Source organism: Trachypithecus francoisi, unplaced genomic scaffold (assembly GCF_009764315.1).
Source record: "Trachypithecus francoisi isolate TF-2019V2 unplaced genomic scaffold, Tfra_2.0 Lachesis_group4, whole genome shotgun sequence".
Taxonomy (NCBI): domain Eukaryota; kingdom Metazoa; phylum Chordata; class Mammalia; order Primates; family Cercopithecidae; genus Trachypithecus; species Trachypithecus francoisi.
Window position 1 is genome coordinate 125,929,113 of NW_022681469.1, and position 22,094 is coordinate 125,951,206.

General features: G+C 42.5%; 1 protein-coding gene across 2 annotated transcripts in view; it reads right to left on the minus strand.

The window, feature by feature from the left end:
* LOC117072911 (S-adenosyl-L-methionine-dependent tRNA 4-demethylwyosine synthase TYW1) overlaps positions 1-22,094 on the minus strand; it is a 274,209-nt gene that overhangs the window by 156,435 nt on the left and 95,680 nt on the right. For both annotated transcript variants that reach the window (XM_033193369.1, XM_033193368.1), the window contains exons 11-12: positions 17,620-17,729; positions 2,884-3,061 (exon numbers count right to left, since the gene is read on the minus strand). In XM_033193369.1, coding sequence (XP_033049260.1) covers positions 2,884-3,061; positions 17,620-17,729 — 288 coding nt within the window. The remainder of the gene's footprint in view (positions 1-2,883; positions 3,062-17,619; positions 17,730-22,094) is intronic.

Consider the following 22,094-nt stretch of genomic DNA (forward strand, 5'->3'; position numbering starts at 1 on the left):
TCACCTTTTTATACAACTTCAAAAAGTAATAGCTTAGCTATCTTTATGATAATACACTGATTTTCATATTATTGCCTGGTAGCTAATACTTTTAATCAACTCTTCGATTTCCTATGACATTACATTTCAGGCTGGGTTTGGTGGTTCACACCTGTAATCCCAGCACTTTGGGAGGCCGAGGTGGGTGTATCACTTGAGGTCAGGAGTTTGAGACCAGCCTGACCAACATGGTGAAACCCCATCTCTTAGCTGGTGTGGTGGCATGTGCGGGTAGTCCCAGCTACTGGGAAGACTGAGGCAGGAGAATCGCTTGAACCTGGGAGGCGGAGGTTGCAGTGAGCCAAGATTGTGCCTCTGCACTCCAGCCTGGGCGACAAAGCTAGACTTTGTCTCAAAAATAAATAAATAAATATTCCAAGCTGACTGGGTGTGTGTGAGTGTATGTGATCAATCTTTCTAGAAATAACCATGGTCTTCATTTTTTGCAAATATTTTCACCTTTTTTTCACATCTTTGACAGAGCAGGAGCACCGTCATGTCAGACAAACCCTCCCACTTTAAGTTCCAGCTCCCTTTCTAGCTTCAGGCATTTCAAGGAAATCACTTCCAACTACAAGCAGCCAGAAACAGCAGACGGTAAAACACAGATAAGATCCCTGGGGCACAGAGGGAGGTGGGGGGAAAGTCTCTTGGGTAACTGCCAAACTTCACCCTCATACACTGGGCCCCAGTAAAACAGTGGGCCTTAATAAGCACATTCCTTTCCCTTCAGGTGCAGTAAGATAGGGAAGCTAAAAGCTGACTCGAGGGTATGCCTGCAACTGCAGAAAGAGGTATGGGAACAGACACACACCTCTTCCTCCCAGATAAGCACAACAAAGAGACACATGAGCAGTCCAGGCCTCTGGACTCCAAACTCTCCCACCTTGAATCCTTAAAAACTCTTAGTCTGTAACAGAGTGTGGCTTCTGACCTAGCTCAGTGAGAAGTCCCTTTTAGGTTCAAGATAAACCTGTTAACTGTTAAGCCGCCCTTCGTGTTTCTCTCCTCTTTCTTTAATTCTTACAACCTTACTTTATTGGCCAGTGTTTAGGAAACAAACTTGAATTCAAAAAGATCTTTTTTTTTTCCTATTTCCCCAATATTTCACTACCCATGTACTGAGCACCTATAGTGTGCCAGGCAAAAAATGGTACCAAGATAAATAAGCAGAGGTCTTGACACCTCAAGGAGCTTGCAGTCTAATGGGGGAAAGCACCAATAAATAACAGACAAGTAAAATTTAATAATACTTTTGGTGCTACAGGGTGTGCCTAGTCCCAGTATGCCACAAAAACAGGTCATTTCCCCAGAGGCCCCAGGAGATGCCTTTGATCATCCCTAACAGGAGAGCCCTCCCTTAAGTCATCCAACCCAACCTCATCATCCTACCACCTAAACCTGACCCTTCCTTACAAGAGCCCTCTGCTGTTGTGGGGCCCCATAATCCTAGCAATCAACACAGTTGGAACCTTCAGTGTAATTACCTAGTCCTCTTCTCCGCTAGCCTCTCAGAGCCATACAAGCAGTTAGCCAATCGTACCTAGCAATCCTTCAACAGCATATTTTTTTTTTTTTTTCTTTTTTTTGAGTCAGAGTTTCGCTCTTGTTGCCCAGGCTGGAGTGCAATGGTGCAGTCTCGGCTCACTGAAACCTTCGCCTCCCAGGTTCAAGCAATTCTCCTGCCTCAGCCTCCCAAGTAGCTGGGATTACAGGTATGCGCCATCATGCCCAGCTAATTTTGTATTTTTTGGTAGAGATAGGTTTCTCCATGTTGGTCAGGCTGGTCTTGAACTCTCAACCTCAGGTGATCCACCCACCTCAGTCTCCCAAAGTGGGATTACAGGCATGAGTCACCACGCCCGGCTTAACAGCATCTTTTTTAAGACTCCCTCATTCCCACTGACTTGCTTCCACCCTTATAACTCTGACCTAAGCAAACATCATAATCTCCTATCTAGGTTCCTGCTGCTTCTTGTCTCCCCCATTGTATATACCATGCCAGCAGACTGCTCTGCAAGAAGCAAGATCTTTCGAAAGGACCGCATTTGAAGTCCCAGACCATCTAATCCCAACCTTTCCAACTTGACTTCCACCTGCCACTCTCACACACTCTGTGGTCTAAATAAACTACACTTACATAATGGTTATCACAAATACCGCAACTCCACGTCTTTCTCAGGAAGTTCCTTTTTAACAACAATATAGTTTCCTACCTTCTCAAGAACTATTCCCAGACATAAAGATAAAAATTAGGCCAGGCGCAGTGGCTCACACCTCTAATCCCAGCACTCTGAGAGACTGAGGCAGGAAGATCACTTGAGGTCAGGAGTTCGAGAACAGTTTGGCCAACATGGTGAAAGCCCATCACTATTTAAAAAATAAATAAATAAAAAATTAGCTGGGCATGGTGCCAGACGCCTGTAGACCCAGCTACTCAGGAGGCTGAGACAGGAGAATCACTTGAACCTGGGAGGCGGAGGTGGCAGTGAGCCATGATCGTGCAGTGGCACTCCAGCCTGGGAGACAGAGTGAGACTCCAACCCAAAAAACAAAATTAAATGACAGCTTCTCTGGAAAGTTTACCTCCCATTTGGAAAAATAAAAAAATTCATTCTCTTTTGAATTCCCCTAGCGATGTATCTGTGCCTCTAGTCTTTTTACTAATGTTTGTCCCTAATAGAACACATTTTTGAAAAGCAGGACCATCTTCACTTCCCAAAGCCCGACATTTGTATGCAGTAAGTAATCAATAAATCCTGTTTGATTGCATTAATGCCTATTAGTTTTACTTTGCAGTGAAACAGATTCACGCAGCATCTCTCCATAGGCTGGAGAACTCACCTGATTTCCGCAGGAAATTGTGCATTTGTGACCAGGAAGCTGGAGATTTTACACTGGTGGAGTAGCTTCAAAAATCTGTTGATCTCTGGGTACATTATTGGTTCTCCAACGAGGGACAATGCACAGTGCTTTACCGTCATTCCTTCTTCAAAGCGCTCTGCTTTGACGCCCGGTACTCCTGCAGAATACAGTGAGAAGGACCCAGCTACATAGGGCACAGATAGAGGATGTCACTTACATTTTTCTTAATGATGCTTTGATTTTATAGAGCAAATTCATTTTTGATACCAAAGAATACAAAACAAAGGCCAAAGGACAGGGTGGGACTAGAATTACTAAATCAGAAAAATCAGTCAGTAACCTCATTCTTAGTTTTGGTACCAGTTAAACTACATCAATACAAGCAGGCAAAACGAGCTTTGTTAGCTAATTATTTGGGATGCAGAATAAGTCCCTCTGCATAATTTGCTTAGCTTTGTATTCTTTCATGTTGATCTAAGAAAATGAACTCAGTATATCTGCATAAGAATAAGCCTCTTCTAGACCAATCATTCCTCAAGCTGGGAAAGTAAATGTAGTTGGTCCAAAACTGTATAAGAGAGAAAAAGAAGAGACCTAATCATTCTCATCTTTGGCTTCATACTAGAATATTTCATATTTCCTACTGGAATCACCTGAGGAGCTTCAAAAAATACTGCCACAGGCCAGGCGCGGTGGCTCACACTTGTAATCCCAGCACTTTGGGAGTCCAAGGCAGGAGAATTGCTTGAGCCCAGGAGTTCAAAACTAGCCTGGGCAATATAGTGAGACCTTGTCTCTACTAAAATATTTTTTTTTTAAAAAGTAGCTGGGCGTGGTGGCACACACCTTTGGTCCCAACTACTTGTGAGGCTGAGGTGGGAGGATCCCTTGAATCTGGGAGGTTGAGGCTGCAGTGAACCACAATGGTGCCACTACTCTCCAGCCTGGATGACAGAGCGAGGCCCTGTCTCAAAAAACAAAAATAGGCAGGGCGCGGTGGCTCACACCTGTAATGCCAGCACTTTGGGAGGCCAAGGTAGGTGGATCACTTGAAGTCAGGAGTTCGAGACCAGCCTGGCAACATGGTGAAACCCTGTCACTACTAAAAATGCAAAAATTAGCTGGGCGTGGTGGCGGGCGCCTGTAATCCCAGCCATTCGAGAGGCTGAGACAGGAGAATCGCTTGAACCCAGGAGGCAGAGGCTGCAGTGAGAGGAGATGGTACCACTGCACTCCAGCCTGGGCAACAAAGTGAGACTCCGTCTCAAAAAAAAAAAAAAAAAAAAAAAATACTGCCACCTAGGTCCACCTCCAAAGAGTCTGTTTCATCAGAGTGGGTACAAGCCCGGGCAATGAGTTTTGTTAAAGCTTCTCAGATGATTGTTACGTATAGCCAAGGCTAAAAGCCGCTGCATGAAACCAGAGGGCCCCAAACCTGTCTGCACGTTGGAAATCACCTTGGAATCTTAAATTCCCACAATCCAGGCTACAGCTCAGATCAACTGAACGCCAATCTCTGGCAGAGGGGTGTAGGCAATTCACAGTTTCCGAAGCCCCCCACGTTATTCCAATGTGCAGACAAGTTAGGTAGCCACTGGCATACACCACTCATTCTAGTTGGACACTGGATTTACTGAATCCTAGTTGGACACTGGAATTACCCAAAAAACGTTTAAGAATCCCAATGTCCAGGCGGTATCCCAAACACATTAAATCACAGTCTCCGGAGAGGGGCCTCGGGCATCAGGATTTCTAAAGGGCTCTCCGTGTGATTCCAGCATGCAGCTTGTTTTGACAGGCACTACTCTTGACTCAATGTAGAGGGCATCAAGAGATACGCTGTCCTAAAAGTCCTTCTGTCTAACAGAGAACGTGAAAGGCTTGTGTAAATAGGCAAAAATACATATCCTAAGAACACATGAACACATAGAGGGGAATGACACACACTGGGGCCTATCAGAGGATGGAGGGTGGGAGGAGGGAGAGGATCAGGAAAAATAACTAATGTGTACTAGGCTTAATACCTGGGTGATGAAATAATCTGTACAACAAACCCCCATGACACAAGTTTACCTACGTAACAAACCTGCACTTGTACCCCTGAACTTAAGAGTTGAAAAAAACAAAAAAAAAATATATCTCCTTGACTCCTGATAGTTCTAAATCAATTATTTCTAGGTTCCTTTTGAAGAATATATTCTCTCTGCAGGATAGAGATTCCTCATGGAGCTTGGGCCTGGGGGAGAAGCGTGTTCATGTGTCTTCTCTGACTCTTATTGGCCATCTTTGAAACATAACTTTCTTAGCTGCAAACGGTAAGTACCATTGAAGAATTTTTGTTGGGATTAAATGAGATAATGCACGTAAAGGCCTTAGCGGAGTGTCTGGCACACAAGAAACATTCATTAAGGATTTGCTATTACCACCTTTATCCTGGTTTATGAAACTGATTCGATCCTAGTCACTGTCACCTTAACAACAATAACAAAGAACGTGGGCAAAATAAAGTTAAATTTCACTGCTCAGTTGTGCCTTCGTTTTCTGAAAGTGATTTTATTTTACCATTCCGCCAGACCCTGATTGACTTGAGTAGCGATAGCACCACCTGTGAGGGGCTGGCAAAGAGATTCAGAGCCAGTGAATGAGACATAGGGGCTGTTGTTGTTACTGTTGTTGAGACGGAGTCTCACACCGTTGCCCAGGCAGGAGTGCGACGGCGCAATCACGGCTCGCTGCAACCTCTGCCTCCCAGGTTCAAGCGATTCTCCTGCCTCAGCATCCCCAGTAGCTGGGATTACAGGTGCACACGGCCACGCCTGGCTATTTTTTTTTTTTTTTCTTTTTTAGTAGAGATGAGGTTTCACTATGTTGGCCAGACTGGTCTCAAACTCTTGACCTCATGATCCGCTCACCTCAGTCTCCCAAAGTGCTGGGATTACAGGCGTGAGCCACCGCACCCGGCCAAGACATAGGGTTTATCGAAGGGATTCACAAACAGGGCAGTCCAATGGCAGTGGGCTGGGCAGGAGAACCACAATTGCTTGTAAAAAGCATGCAGTTTGGCTGGGCATGGCAGCTCATGCCTGTGATCCCAGCACTTTGGGAGGCCGAGGCGGGTGGATCACTTGAGGTCAGGAGTTCAAGACCAGCTTGGCCAACATGGCAAAACCCCATCTCTACTAAAAATACAAAAATTAGCCAGGCATGATGATGCATGCCTGTAGTCCCAGCTACTCAGGACACTGAGGCAGAAGAATCGCTTGAACCCGGGAGGCAGAGGTTGCAGTGAGCCGAGATTGCGCCACTACACTCTAGCCTGGGCGACAGAGCAAGACCCTGTCTGGAAAAAAAAAAAGTACCCCCTGGCCCCACTAGCAATCCCCACCAGGCACCACTTTAACCCAAAACAAAGGGCTTTGATCCCCTGTACGACCTGCATTCCACAGGAAGGGCTAGGGGTTCAGATGTTCCTCATAGATAGAGAATGAGGTTCTCTCATTCTGTTGCCCAAATAAACCTTCACAGAAAAAAAGCAAAGAGAATGAATCCCCAGGTTGGCCACTCCTGGATCTCCTAGTTCAGAGCTCAGAACACACATTCTTCTAAGAACATACAGTCATTCTCCAGGTATGTTTAAGTTAAGGTATTGGTGTCAGGTGTGCTTGACACAGACACACACACACACACACACTCTTTCTCCCACACCTAAGAAATAAGAAAGTGTAAGTAACATGAAAAACACACTCAACATCACTAATAATCATTTGCAGAGAAATGCAAAATTAAAATTACAATGGGATATCATCTTATACTGGTCAGAATCGCTATTACTAAAAAGTAAAACAACAACAGATATTGGCATGGATGCAGAGAAAAGGGAACACTTACACACTGTTGGTGGGGATGTAAATTAGTTCAACCTCTTTGGAGAGATCTCTCAAAGAACTAAAAACAGAACTACCATTCAACCCGGCAATCCCATTACCAGGTATCTACCCAAAGGAAAAGCAATCATAATATTAAAAAAACACCTGTACCCACTCGTATGTCCATCGCAGCACTATTCACAATAGCTGAAAGTCATGAAACCAACCTAAGAGTCCATCAATGGTTGACTGGATAAAGAAAATACGGTACATATACACCATGGAATACTATACAGCCACAAAAACGAACAAAATCATGTCCTTTACAGGAACATGGATGAAGCTGTAGGCCATCATCCTAGGTGAACTAAAAAACAGAACATCAAATATCACACGTTGTCACTTTTAAGTGGGAGCGAACCAATGGGTACACATGGACCTAAAAATGGAAATAATAGACACTAGAGACTCCAAAAGAGGATGGGACAGGGTGAGAGTTGAAAAATTGCCCAACAGGTACAACGTTCACTATTTGAGTAATGGGTATGCGAGAAGCCCAATTCCCATGGTACACAATACACCGATGTAAAAAACATGCACATGTACCCCAATACAAAATAATAAATAAAATAAAACAGAAAGTGCAAGTAAATACCCAAGAGACCAAAGCAACAGACTACAGACCAAAATGAAAACAATCTAAGCATGACAGGTGATGCCTTCTTTTATGACTATCTAACTGCAACTGTAAGAATATATTTCAGGTCAGTATTTTTGGATGGATGAATAATTTTTTAGGTTATTGAAATCTAAGATCTTAACTCAAGTAAAACAAAGTTTTTAAATAAAATTTGATCCTTAAGCTCATTCTATGTTGCCAAGACAACTCAGCATTAATAATGCATAACATTTGCTTTTGGAAAAAGCATATCATTAACTATAATCCCCCCTCCATGAGCAGATGAGTAGAAAGGCAGGTTGAACCTGAACTCCAAAACCAACCTAAAACTCAGAAAGTGAAAGGAGCATCGATTAGGCCCTGGCCCCTGGGATTCAGATGCACTGGGTTCACACTTGAGCTCCACCGCCAAGCTAGTTTTATATCCTTGGTCAAACCTCTCTCACCCTCTCCAAGCCCATTCCCTAATCTTTAAAATGGAGATTTTACAGACACACATACAGCTGTTATAACAATTAAATGAAATAAGCTACATGAAATACTTAATGGGGTGCCAGGCCCAGCACATAATCATTCAAAACGTGCTAGCTGCAAATGTTTTCATTTTGTGAACTGAAAAATAAATTCAATTATTATTATTTTTCTTTGGACAGGGTCTCCCTCTGTTGCCCAGGCTGGAGTGCAGTGATGTTATCAAGCTGACTGCAGCCTCAATCTCCTGGGTTCAGGTGATCTTCCCACCTCTGCCTCCTCAGTTGCTGGGACCACAGGCATGTGCCACCACACTCGGCTTCTTCTCTTTTTTTTTTAATTTTTGGTAAAGATGAAGTTTTGGGCCAGGCACCAGGCTCACGCCTGTAATCCCAGCACTTTGGGAGGCTGAGGTGGGCGGATCATGAGGTCAGGGGTTCAAGACCAGCCTGACCAACATGATGAAACTCCGTCTCTACTAAAAAAATAAAAAAATTAGCCGGGCGTGGTGGTAGGTGCCTGTAATCCCAGCTACTCGGGTGGCTGGGCCAGGAGAATCACTTGAACCCAGGAGGCGGAGGTTGCAGTGAGCCAAGATCTCACCATTGTACTCCAGCCGCCGGATTCCGTCTCAAAAAAAAAAAAAAGGTGATAAAAGAAAAGAAAGAGCAGGGCAATGAAGATGTGGGGTGCCAAGAAGAAAAAGAGGCAGGCTGCCCTGTCAATCAGGCTGCTCAGTATAAGTCTTGCTGAAAAGGCGAGTGTAGTTGGAGGAGGTGAGGGAGTGGGCCAAGAGGGCAAAGAGGGAAGAGAGCATTATAGTCAGAGGAAAGACGCCAAGGTGGGAGCCTGCCTGATTATGTCTAGGGAACCTGAGTCACATGGGTAGCCAATGCAGGATTTTGAGAAGAAAGTGGCATAAACTAATTTTTGTTTTAAGTAGATCACATCAGGTTCTCCACTGAGAACAGAGGGGCAAGGAGTGAGGATAATCTGCCAACAGACTGTAATATAATACAAAAAGGAAATGGTGGCTTGGACCAAGGTGGTGACAGTAAAGGTGGCACGATAGTGGAGGTGGCAAAGTCGATCAGCTGACTCTACTTTGAAGGTATTGTCAAGAGGGATTTTCAAATGGATTGGATGTAGGGTATGAGAGAGTGAGAGGGCTCAATGATTTCTAGAAAATGTTTGGCCAGAGCAACACAGCTGCCATCAACTCAGACAAAGCAAGCCTTGGGGATAATAGAACAGGGAGGAGGGCCATGGACTACGACACTCACAGTTCTGGGGAGAGGAAGAGGGATCAACAAAGGGTACTACCACAGAGCAGCCAAGAAGGACAGGAGGAAACCTAGAAGCAGAGACACCAATGCCATCCTTTTCAGAAAACTACAAATAAAAATATCATAATCATATTCCCCCATTTAGACAATCACAAAAACAAACAAAATACAAGACAAAAAAATTATTGATGATAAACTTTTTAAAGTAATGGATTCTTAGATGTTCAAGTTATCCTGATTCTCTCACAAGTAAGGGATGGAGAAGCATATGTAAAACCTTGGTTCTCTCCTTCATAAGAGCATGTTTCTATTTCTTGCTCTCTGCCAGAGGCTGTTATACTGGTCCTCCCAAAAACAAGGCCTCAAGGACTCCATTTCATGTCTTCTTGCGCTGTCTTCAAGGAAATATGACAGAAATTGAAACAGCCTCTAAATTCTTTTTTTTTTAAATTATACTTTAAGTTCTAGGGTACATGTGTACAACGTGCAGGTTTGTTACATACGTATACATGTGCCATGTTGGTGTGCTGCACCCATTAACTCGTCATTTACATTAGGTATATCTCTTAATGCTGTCCCTCCCCCCTCCCCCCACCCCACGACAGGCCCTGGTGTGTGATGTTCCCCACCCTGTGTCCAAGTGTTGTCATTGTTCAATTCCCACCTATGACTGAGAACATGAGGTGTTTGGTTTTCTGTTCTTGTGATAGTTTGCTCAGAATGACGGTTTCCAGCTTCATCCATGTCCCTACAAAGGACATGAATTCATCCTTTTTTTATGGCTGCATAGTATTCCGTGGTGTATATGTGCCACATTTTCTTAATCCAATCTATCATTGATGGACATTTGGGTTGGTTCCAAGTCTTTGCTATTGTGAATAGTGCCACAATAAACATACGTGTGCATGTGTCTTTATACCAGCATGATTTATAATCCTTTGGGTATATACCCAGTAATGGGATGGCTGGGTCAAATGGTATTTCTAGTTCTAGATCTTTGAGGAATTGCCACACTGTCTTCCACAATGGTTGAACTAGTTTACACTCTCACCAACAGTGTAAAAGTGTTCCTATTTCTCCACATCCTCTCCAGCACCTGTTGTTTACTGACTTTTTAATGATCGTCATTCTAACTGGTGTGAGATGGTATCACATTGTGGTTTTGATTTGCATTTCTCTGATAACAGCCTCTAAATGTCTAATGGAAAGGGTTCCTGGAGAAGAAAGAAACAGTCCACATGAGACACAGGACATTTCAACAGCAAATCTATAGTGCTGTTTCCCATTATCTCACACTCATACGCACGCACACGCATGCACATGCACACACACACGATCTGTTCTCCTCATGGTGCCCAAATCTTAACCCTTTCACAACTAAACTCTGCTTTGTTATTCTAGTTCTTTGGTTTTTTTGGTTAAGCAAGTTTTCTGACATTTTTCTTTTTCTGAACAGCTTCCTGATCTTGGATAATCACAATTACAGTCAGCAGATTAACTAACAAGTGTACTTCATCTCATTGAAAGATGACAAAGCCAGAACTTAAGATTCTAAAATTTTCATCCTAATGTCATAGCGATAAACCAAATAACACACAAATAAACACAATGTAATGCTCGGTATTTTCCTATTTCTTAAGTTTGGGCCGATCAGAAATAAAACATTCTCTTCTTTCTTCTCATAACAATGCAGTTCCTGGCCAAAAATCCTCCCAATGACCCATCCTGACTAAAAGTCATAAATAATACCTGTTTGATATAGATACTCCACTTGAGGTTTTTCATAAATAATTTTCAGAAAACAATTGACAGGTGTTGTTCCCTTCCCCACCTCCACATTTTCTTTATGATGTGTATGTTAGCATACCTAGTTTGTGAAAACCATCTGTTGGAGATCTGTCATTTCTTGCAGTACTTCGCTTCTAGCTTAAAGTATAGATAAAAACACCTAGCAATAAATGATGTCTTTTTCACCTTTGCAGCTTTAGTACCGAGGACGTTCCTGACAAAGATGGTGTAATCACTTGGTGTTTGCTGAATGGGTGGAAAACTGCGCTAAAGAAACCTCTGTCCCATTTTCTGGGAACTATTTCTCCCTGCCATGGTAGTACTTAGAAGGGGGCCGGCAGCATTTTGAATAGACACTGAGTAGCACTGAAATTCTGACCCACTTTTAATCAATATAAAGTTAATTTTGTATGTATATAAAAGGAAAGCTAATAACGGTCAGGAAAAGAGAGATATTTTTATAACTCAGTGAAATAACTGAAAAGACAATGACTACCCTCAGAATTAAGAACACAAAAGGAAAGCATCGAAAACATCAGGAATGATCTTCCAAAGCTGCTCAGGACTGGCCACTTAGCTCCAGTTGGGGAACTCAGACAACAAGCAACAGTCCCCACAGCCAGTTCCACCTTACACACAATTGAACCAGACCCAGGACAGACAGCAGGTGTTCTTTGTCATAGGGTGGGAACTCACACTAGAAAGCAAAGGCCTCTCCAAGCCAGAGTGAGGGAAATAATTAATGAGCTAAGAGTGGACCTCCAAAAAGAGGCCAAAGTAGAGATACCGGGAATATCATGAACTACGAAGGAAATGCCTTCAAGCCTTTGAAAATAGCCTATAATTGCCAATTTATACAAGAATTCTGTTCTTAAGCATTTCTGTTTAAGTCTGAAATTTGTATTCCCATAGATACAGTATTATTAAAATGAAAATTAAGGCCGGGTGCAGTGGTTCACACCTATAATCCCAGCACTTTGAGAGGCTGAGGCTGAAGGATTGCTTGAGCCCAGGAGTTCGAGATCAGACTGGGCAACATAGTAAGACCCCCATATCTACAAAAATGTTTTTAAAAATATTAGCTGAGTTTGGTAGTATGTGCCTGTAATTTCAGCTATTTGAGAGGCTGAGACGGGAGGATTGCTTGAGCCCAGGAGGTCAAGGCTGCAGTGAGCTATGATCATGCCATTGCATTCCAGCCTGGGCAACAGAACAAGACCCCCCTTCACGGTCTTTTTCAGTTGAAATTACTTGCTGCCAAGAGAACCAAAAATACAATCAATATTCTGAAGTACTAAATTTCTATAATGCTGTCAAAGTTATCATTTTAAAAGAAATCACATACCATTTTTTTCTTTGAAGTGTTATAGACTACCACTAGTTTTCCAGAAGGGCTCTGGATTCGTACAAATTATACACTTTACCCTTTACTAATTAGGGTTTTTTTTTTCTTTGCTATTATCATAATTTTACAGCAAGATTTACTACGACTATTATAGCATTAAGACAGATTTTCAAAAACAATGGCTTGTTTAACCTAACTTGGAACACAGAAAAAAGCATTAAACAAAACCAGGGCCCAAAAATTGCAAATTAAGTGATCTCTCATTCACTTAATGAATGAAATGTAAAACATTTAATTCACTTAATGAATGAAATGAAATGAATGAAATGTAAAAATGTTGTGAAAATGCAAAACAAATGAGAGCCAGGCACGGTGGCTCATGCCTATAATCCCAGCACTTTGGGAGGGCCAGGCAGAAGGATTACTTGAGCCCAGGAGTTCAAGACCAGCCTGGGCAATATTAGGTAGAACCATCTCTATTAAAAATTTTAAAATTAGCTGAAGCATGGTAGCATGCACCTGTAGTTCCAGCTACTTGAAGTGGGAGGACCACTTGAGCCCAAGAGGCAGAGGTTGCAGGGAGCCAAGATCGTGCCACTGCACTCTAGCTTGGGCGACAGAGTGAGACCCTGTCTCCAAGTAAATAAATAAAGTAAAATAAAATAAAAATAAAACAAATGAGGCTCCCTTATGCCTATGTGCTGACCTGTCTACACCCTCCGCACCTTCAAACATGCACCTGTTTTCTGCTAGCTTCAAGAAAAACTGCTTTGCTAACCTGAAGAGCATCAGTGCACAAAAATCAACCAGTTCCACTCTGAAAACCCTTCCAGCAAATTTGTTGCTGATTAAATACACCAATGTTTTGCTGACATGGTAACATGTTATCAAGTCAATCCATTCAGATATGAAAAAAAAAATCCTTTGTAGGAATTACCAGGGTAAAATAGATACTGTATAAATACCATTTGTAAGAGTGAAATTGGTGGCAGTTGTTGAATTTCTGGGGATCATTCCTTCTGTCTTATGCATTCTAATGCCTACTCAGGATTCACACATCCATAGACATGCTCTATTCTTTCTCTCTGCTATCCTGCATCCTATCATCCCTCAAAAGAATCTAAATTTTTTTTTCTTTTTTTTTTTTGAGGAAGAGTCTCGCTCTGTGCCCAGGCTGGAGTGCAGTGGCGCGATCTTGGCTCACTGCAAGCTCAGCCTCCTGGGTTCGTGCCATTCTCCTGCCTCAGCCTCCAGAGTAGCTGGGACTACGGGCGCCTGCCACCACGCCCGGCTAATTTTTTTGTATTTTTAGTAGAGATGGGGTTTCACCACGTTAGCCAGGATGGTCTCAATCTCCTGATCTCGGGATCCGCCCGCCTCAGCCTCCCAAAGTCCTGGGATTACAGGCGTGAGCCACCGAGCCCAGCCGAGAATCTAAATTTTAAAGCTCTTTCGTTTTCCTTGCATCATAAGAACCCATAGACAAACCATTTGAGATGCCTGCTGATTAACGTAAGTCTAAGGTCACTACTGGACACCCCTCTCTGCACAGGACAAGCCCCTCAATAGCCCCGGCAGACAATGAAAAATACGTGCTCACAGAACTCACCTAACACATTTTATTAACATCAACAAAGTCTACCTTATGGTTTATTCATTACATATTTCCATTTAAAGTGCATTTGCAAAAACGCTCCTGTCAGAAAAATTACTATCAAAACTCAGATCGTCATTCTGTATGACGGACATCTCAGCACACAGAAACGAAGGTGTCTACTCCTCAGGGCAGGGCTGATTCCTCCTCACACAAACTGCCCAAGACACAGTTCATTCAGGGAGACTCCAGGATGTCCAGGAAACACACATCCTCAGTCATCGTCCCATTAGCTCCTTAAGCACTAACTCAAAAATCAACTTCATATAAAAATAAAAGTACTGGCATTTCCTGCTTCTGATATTACTATCTGTGATGGTTAATTTTATGTGTCAACCTGTCTGGGTCACAGCGTCCAGATATTTGTTCAGCCATTATTCCGGATGTTTCTGTGGAGGTGTTTGTTGGAAGAGATTAACATTTAAAGTGCTAGGCTTTCAGTAAAGTAGATTGCCCGTCATAATGTGGATGGAACTCATCCAATCACTTGAAGGCTTTAATATAAAAAGATTGACCTGCTCCAAGCAAGAAGGAATTCTGCCAGGAGAATGCCTTTGAACTTGAACTCCCACTCTTCTCTGAGTCTCCAACCTGCCAGTCAACCCATGAGATGTTGAACTCACCAAGCCTGCACAAATTCGTGAGCCAACTCCTAAAACTGAACAAATGAATCTCAATCTGTCTCTGTTCCTGTCTCTCTCTCCCTTCACACACGCACACACATACACATACACATACACATACACATACACACACACCATTGGTTCTGTTTTGCTGGAGAACCCTAACACACTCTCCAAAGCAAAATAAGACTTTGCCTTGAAATTTATTAAAAAGACATATAGCTTACTTGAAGATCGACAACCAATTATTAACTAAACCAACAACGAGTTAGGAAAAGCCAGTCAAATTCCAGATGTGGGGCTTACTAGTTCTTTACCAATAGTTTCATTTAATTTTCCAAAACACTGGTAACAGACACTGCTTTATCCAATATAAGAATGTAATTTGTACCCCTACATCCCGCCATCAAAAAATGCTTGAAACTAAAAATCAAGATGAGAAATTAAAATAATCATTAGCATCTTTATAAATGTACAAAAAAAATCAGTCCACACACAAATATACACAAGTATGTACAGGTCAACTTTCCCTAGAAAATTCATAAAGCATAAAAGTATAATTATTGACTTTTTTTTTTTTTTTTTTTGAGACAGAGTCCGGCTTTGTTGCTCAGGCTGCAGTCCAGTGATGTGTGAACTCAGCTCACTGCAGCCTCTGCCTCCTGGGTTCAAGCGAGTCTCCTGCCTCAGCCTCTCAAGTAGCTGGGATTAAAAGGCACACACCACCATGCCTGGCTAATTTTTGTGTTTTTAGTAGAGATGAGGTTTTACCATGTTGGCCAGGCTGGTCTCAAACTCCTGACTTCAGGTGATCCACCTACCTCAGCCTCTCAAAGTCCTGGGATTACAGGCATGAGGCACTGCATCTGGCCTACTGACTAATCATCTTTTACAAATTACTACTGATCTTGAACCATTATTTTACATGACTCTTCTCCATTTCTCATAAGAATGAGAAATAAGTATGAGCCCATTTTTCATACTGCTATAAAGAACTGCCCAAGATGGGGTAATTTATAAAGGAAAGAGGTTTAATTGACTCACAGTTCAGCATGGCTGGGGAGGTCTCAGGAAATTTACAATCACAGCAGAAGGCAAAGGGGAAGCAAGGCACCTTCTTCCCAAGGCAGCAGGAAAGAGAAGTGCAGAGCAAAGGGGGAAGAGCCCTTCATAAAACCATCAGATCTCGTGAGAACTCACTAGCGTGAGAACACCATGGGGGAAATGGCCCTCATGTTTCAATTACCTCCACCTGGTCTCTCTCAACACAGAGGGATTATGGGGATTATGGACATTAGAATTCAAGATGAGATTTGGGTGAGGGGGACAAAGTCTAACCATATCAAGAGGTAAGGAGTATTATAATATTATGAATGAACAGACCAAATTTCCTTACATGAAAGAATCACCTGATCTTCAGAATGCTAATTACGGAGGTTTCTAAAGACTCCCATGTGTGCTACTAATATCATAAGAGCACCTATATTAAAATAGCCTTGGCTGGGACTATTTTTTAATGGTTGCGTATGATAGGAAAGAATACAGGAGAGAAGGAATCACCAGTGGTAGGTAAACACCAGAGCATACAGATTCAACAGGGAACCTAACAAATTCCAATTCATCACCTATAGCTGTAGATTTATGAAACCATCACATGTACAGTAGTGGTTCTCAAAGTGTGGTCCCCAGTTCAACAACATCAATGCCAACCAGAAACCTGTTAGAAATGCACATTCTCGGGTGGCTCACATCTGTAATCCCAGCACTCTGGGAGGCCAAAGTGGGCGGATGGCTTAAGTCCAGGAGTTCAAGACCAGCCTGAGCAACATGGCTAGACCCTATTTTTACAAAAAAATTAGCCAGGCGTGGTGGCCTGCACCTGTAGCCCCAGCTATTCAGGAGGTGAGGCTGAGGTGGGAGGATCATCTGAGCCCGGGAAGTGAAGGTTGCAATGAGCCAAGATGGCACCACCACACTCCAGCCTGGACGACAGAGCGAGATCCTGTCCAAAAAATAAAAGAAAGAAAGAAAAAAAGCATACCCTTGGGCTTACTGACCCAATCTCTGGGAAAGGAAACCAACAATCTGTGTTTTAACAAGCTCTCCAGATGATTCTGATGCATGATAAAGTTTGCGAACCAGTGATCTCCAGTGAAGTCCAGTATTTGTTAATATGAGACAGAATTAAATTAGGAAATTCAAAAAACAGAGTGGTTGAATTTTTACCACAACACTATGGATTATATGGAAGAAATTGTTATTTATATTATCCTTCCTTTCTTTAATAAGGCATTCATTCAAAAATGTTTTCCCATCACTAACTAACATTATTGAAGATTTTCCACTAACCTAAAATTTCCAATCCATTCAAAAGGCTGCTCAGCTCAGCAAGATAGAACAATAGCAAAAGATTTCTAGGAAGGTTGATGGTACATTCCCAGGGAAAGCTTTCAAGCTGAATGCAGCATATTATAAGTTGCTAAACTTTATCTATGTATTTATTTACATATTTTTGAGATGGAGTCTTGCTGTTGTCGCCCAGGTTGGAGTGCAGTGGGCTCACTGCAACCTCTGCCTCCTGGGTTCAAGCAATTCTCCTGCCTCAGCCTCCCAAGTAGTTGGGATTACAGGCACCTGCCATCATGTCCAGCTAATTTTTGTATTTTTAATAGAGATGGGGTTTCACCATGTTAGCCAGGCTGGTCTCGAACTCTTGACCTCAGGTGATCCGCCCACACGCCTTGGCCTCCCAAAGTGCTGGGATTACAGGCGTGAGCCATCACACCTGGCCAAGTTGCTACACTTTAAATTTTTAGTTCTTCCATCATATGGGATGTAAAAGCTAAAAAGGCAAAATATATGTATTTCCACAAAGTTTTCACTTCCTTATAGGAAAATTTGCCAGTGGGGACAAAATCCTACCAAACAGGCAATTCTTCTGCCAATCTGACTCAGACTATTAACAGGCATGCGCACTCCTCTGTAGAGGGAAGAAAAAAATACCTTTAAACTGCTTAATCATGTTCTGATGGTTTTCGACGGCTTCCTTCAAGATCATTTCAGGCTGGTCCATCTTCCACCGCCATTCAGTGCCCACGGGGTTGGTGTGGTGCCTAGGAACAAGATGCAAAGTTCTAAAGGACCCTTCTGTAATAAGATTTGGGCTAGTCATTTACAATGAAGTCATCCTATTTTTTAAAATTACAAAATCAGGACTGGTTTCCTCCTAAGAGTTCAACTGTGTACAGTAGTATTTTCCAACTTATTTTAAATCATGACACCTAACAGAGAGGGGTGAATAGAGAAATCATTCAACTCTTCCCGGAGATGTTGGGCACCTAATTGACTCAACTCCGGTTATAGATTGACAGAACGCTCTCTGCTGTTTTAACCATGTTAACTACGGACATACGCAAACAAGGCAAACTGTCACCACCATGTTACTGTCACCTACGTCAACACTTCATAAAGTGAGTGAGGACAGCTGGAACGCTTGCTTGGAAATCACACTGACAGGGCTTGAGAATGAGTTTCTCTTGATGCAGGCCTGGGGAAAGGACAAGAACCTCCACCTGGGATCCAAGCAGCTAGAACGTGATGCCATTTTGAGACCAAAACCACTGCCAGAGTGTATCCTGCCCTGGGAGCCAAAGCCCCTGTATCTCCATATTTTTGACGTCCCACCATCATCACTCCACGGCCATACAAAAGATGACAATGCCACAACCCAAGCTATACCTAGCAGTACAACCATACCCAAGCACCTGAGCCCACGCAGAACCCTGTAATCCAAAAAAAAAACAGGCAGGCCGGACGCAGTGGCTCAAGCCTGTAATCCCAACACTTTGGGAGGCCGAGACGGGCGGATCACGAGGTCAGGAGATCGAGACCATCCTGGCTAAAACGGTGAAACCCCGTCTCTACTAAAAAATACAAAAAACTAGCCGGACGAGGTGGCGGGCGCCTGTAGTCCCAGCTACTCGGAGGCTGAGGCAGGAGAATGGCGTAAACCCGGGAGGCGGAGCTTGCAGTGAGCTGGGAACCGGCCACTACACTCCAGCCCGGGCAACAGAGCGAGACTCCGTCTCAAAAAAAAAAAAAAAAAAAAAAAAAACAGGCAGTAAAGCCCAGCAAGGAGACCACCACCAAGACAGACACAATGGCAGAGCCCAAGCACCAGCTCCTCAGTGTCCACCACTGCCAACCATCTCACCCTCCCGACAGGCAGAACCACTGTGGGCCTCACAGGCCCCTCAGGACCCAAGGACCATCCTGCCCAGAAACCAGCACCACTGAAGACACTACCCCCATAAGCAGCAGAGCTGCCAGAAATAGCACAAGCTCCCCTAGGGTCTAAGGACCAGCAAGACCAGCAATACTGCCCCTAACAAAGCCATGCCACTGCCTCCACAAACACGCACAGTCCAGGCCAGTGAGGCACAGGCACCAATTATGGCCAAAGAAATCACATGGAGACTACACTACTATCCCCGTCTAGAAGACAAGTCAAAGCACCCCACTCAACCAACACTATAAAATACTTCTCCAGGAGCCTTTCCCTGTGAAAACTACTCCATAAAAGTGGAAGACGTGACTGTTATACCCCATGTGCAGATATCAAGTAGGAAAAAACAAAAACATGAAATAGCAAGAAAACATGACACTTGATAATTCTCCAGTAACAGACCTGAAAGAAAGGAAAATCTAGGCCGGTAATATAATTTAAAATAATGATCTTAAAGAAACTCAGAGAGATACAAGAGAATACACATACACAATTCAATGAAATCAGGAAAGGAATTCATGATCTAAATGAGAAATTCAACAGATATAGATATCACAAAAAAAAGAGCCAAACAGAAACCTTGAAGCTGAAGAATTCGATGAATGAAATAAATACAACTGAGAGCTTCAACAACATACAAGATCAAGGAGAACAAAGAATGTCTGAACTTGAAGACAGGACTTTTGAAATGACCCAGTCAGAACAAAAAACAAAAAAAGAAAAAGAAGGAAGTAGAAGAAATAAAGAAGAAAAGGAGAAAGAAGAAAGAAGAAGGAGGAGAAGAGGAGGAGAAAAAGAAGAAAAGAAGAAGGGAGAAGGAAGAAAGGAGAGAGGAGAGAGGAGGAGGAGGAGCAGCAGGAGGCATAGGAAAAAAAGCCTACAGGAATGATGGGACACCATTACATGAACAAATGTTTGCATTTAGGAATTCCAGATGGAGAACAGGTGGGAAAAGACATGAAAAAGTAAATAGGTTTTAATGAAATAGCAGCTGAAAACGTCCCACATTTGGGGAGAGATATGGACATTCAGATCAAGCAAGCTAAAAATTCCTCAAATGGATTGAATGCCAAAAAAAAAAAAAAAAAAAAGCCTCCTTGAGACACATTACAGTCAAACTGTCAAAAGACAATGACAAAGAGAATTCTAAAAACAGCAATTGAAAAGCATCATGTCACATGTAAGGAAACCTCCATAAGAATAACAGCAGATTTCTCAGCAGAAACCTCACAAGCCAGGGGAGAATGGAATGATATATTCTAAGGGCTGGAAAAAAAAAGACCACCAAGCAAAGCTATCCTCTGGAAATGAAGGAGAAATAAAGCCTGTCCCAGACAAGTGAAAACTGAAGAAATTCATCACCACTAGACTGGCCTTACAAGAAAAGCTTAGGGAATCCTATATCAGGAAGTGAAAATGATAATTACCATCATGAAAACACACAACAGTATAAACTCACTGGTAGGGCGAATATACAAATGAGAAAAATAAATAAGGATTCAAATGTTACCACTATGGAAGACCACCAGACTGCAAAACTAAACAGTAAGAGAGTAAAAAAGCAAAAACAACATACAAAACAACATGAGTAAGTCATCATCTACATGAATAACCTTGAATGTAAATGGATTAAAGTCCCCTGTTAAAAGATATAAACTGGCTGAATGAATTAAAAAAAAACAAACACCCAACTATTTGTTGCCTATAAGAAACTCACTTCACCTGTAAACATATACACAGACTGAAAATGAATGGGATGGAAAAATATATACCACACCAACCAAAAGCAGCCAGGTGCGGTGTCTCATGCCTATAATCCCAGCACTTTGGGAGGCCGAGGCGGGTGGATCACGAGGTCAGATGTTCGAGACCAGCCTTGCCAACATGGTGAAACCCCATCTCTACTAAAAATACAAAAATTAGCCGGTGTGGTGGTGGGTGCCTGTAATCCCAGCTACTCAGGAGGCTGAGGCAGGAGAATCCCTTGAGAACCTGGGAGGCGGCAGTTGCAGTGAGCCAAGATCACTCCACTGCACTCCAGCCTCGGCAACAGCGCAGGTCTCCATCTCAAAAAAAAAAAAAAAAAAAAAAAAAAAAAAACAGCAAGAGTAGCTATCCTTATATAAGATAAAATAGACTTTAAGTCAGAAACTGTAAAATGAGACCAAGAAAAAGGTCATTGTATAATGATAAAGGAATCACTGTAGCACTGAGATATAAAGCAAACATTATGAGATCTAATGGAAGATAGACTCTACTACCATAATAGTTGGGGGCATCAATATCATACTCTCGGCATTGGACAGATCACCTAGACAGAAAATCAATAAAGAAACACCAGATTTAAACCATAGGCCAAACTGTCCTAACAGACACTGACAAAATATTTCATACTACAGCTGCAGAATACATAATCTTCTTATCCATACATAAAATATTATCCAGGGTAGACCATATTTTAGGCCACAAAACTAGTCTCAAAAAATGTTAAAAAATCAAAATCCTATCAAATATCTTTTTGGACAATGGAATAAAACAAGAAATCAGTCATAAAAGGAACTTTGGAACCTATACAAAGTAATGGAAACCAAATAGCACACTCTTGAACAGCCAGTGAGTCAACGAAGAAAGCAAGAAGAAAATTTAAAAATGTATTCAAACAAATGAAAGCAGAAGCAAATGTCAAAACTTAAGGGACAGAGCAAAAGCAGTACCAAGAGGGAAGTTTATAATAATAAACAACTACGGCCGGGCGCGGTGGCTCAAGCCTGTAATCTCAGCACTTTGGGAGGCCGAGACGGGCGGATCACGAGGTCAGGAGATCGAGACCATCCTGGCTAACACGGTGAAACCCCGTCTCTACTAAAAAAAAAATACAAAAAACTAGCCGGGCGACGTGGCAGGCGCCTGTAGCCCCAGCTACTCGGGAGGCTGAGGCAGAAGAATGGCGGGAACCCGGGAGGCCGAGCTTGCAGTGAGCCGAGATCCGGCCACTGCACTCCAGCCTGGGCGACAGAGCGAGACTCCGTCTCAAAAAAAAAAAAAAAAAAAAATAATAATAATAATAATAAACAACTACAGCAAAAATGTAGAATGATTTCAAATATCAATCTAACAGTGCACTTCAGGGTACTAGAAAAGCAAAAACAACACAAACCAAACCCAAAATTACTAGAACAGAAAAAAATAATAA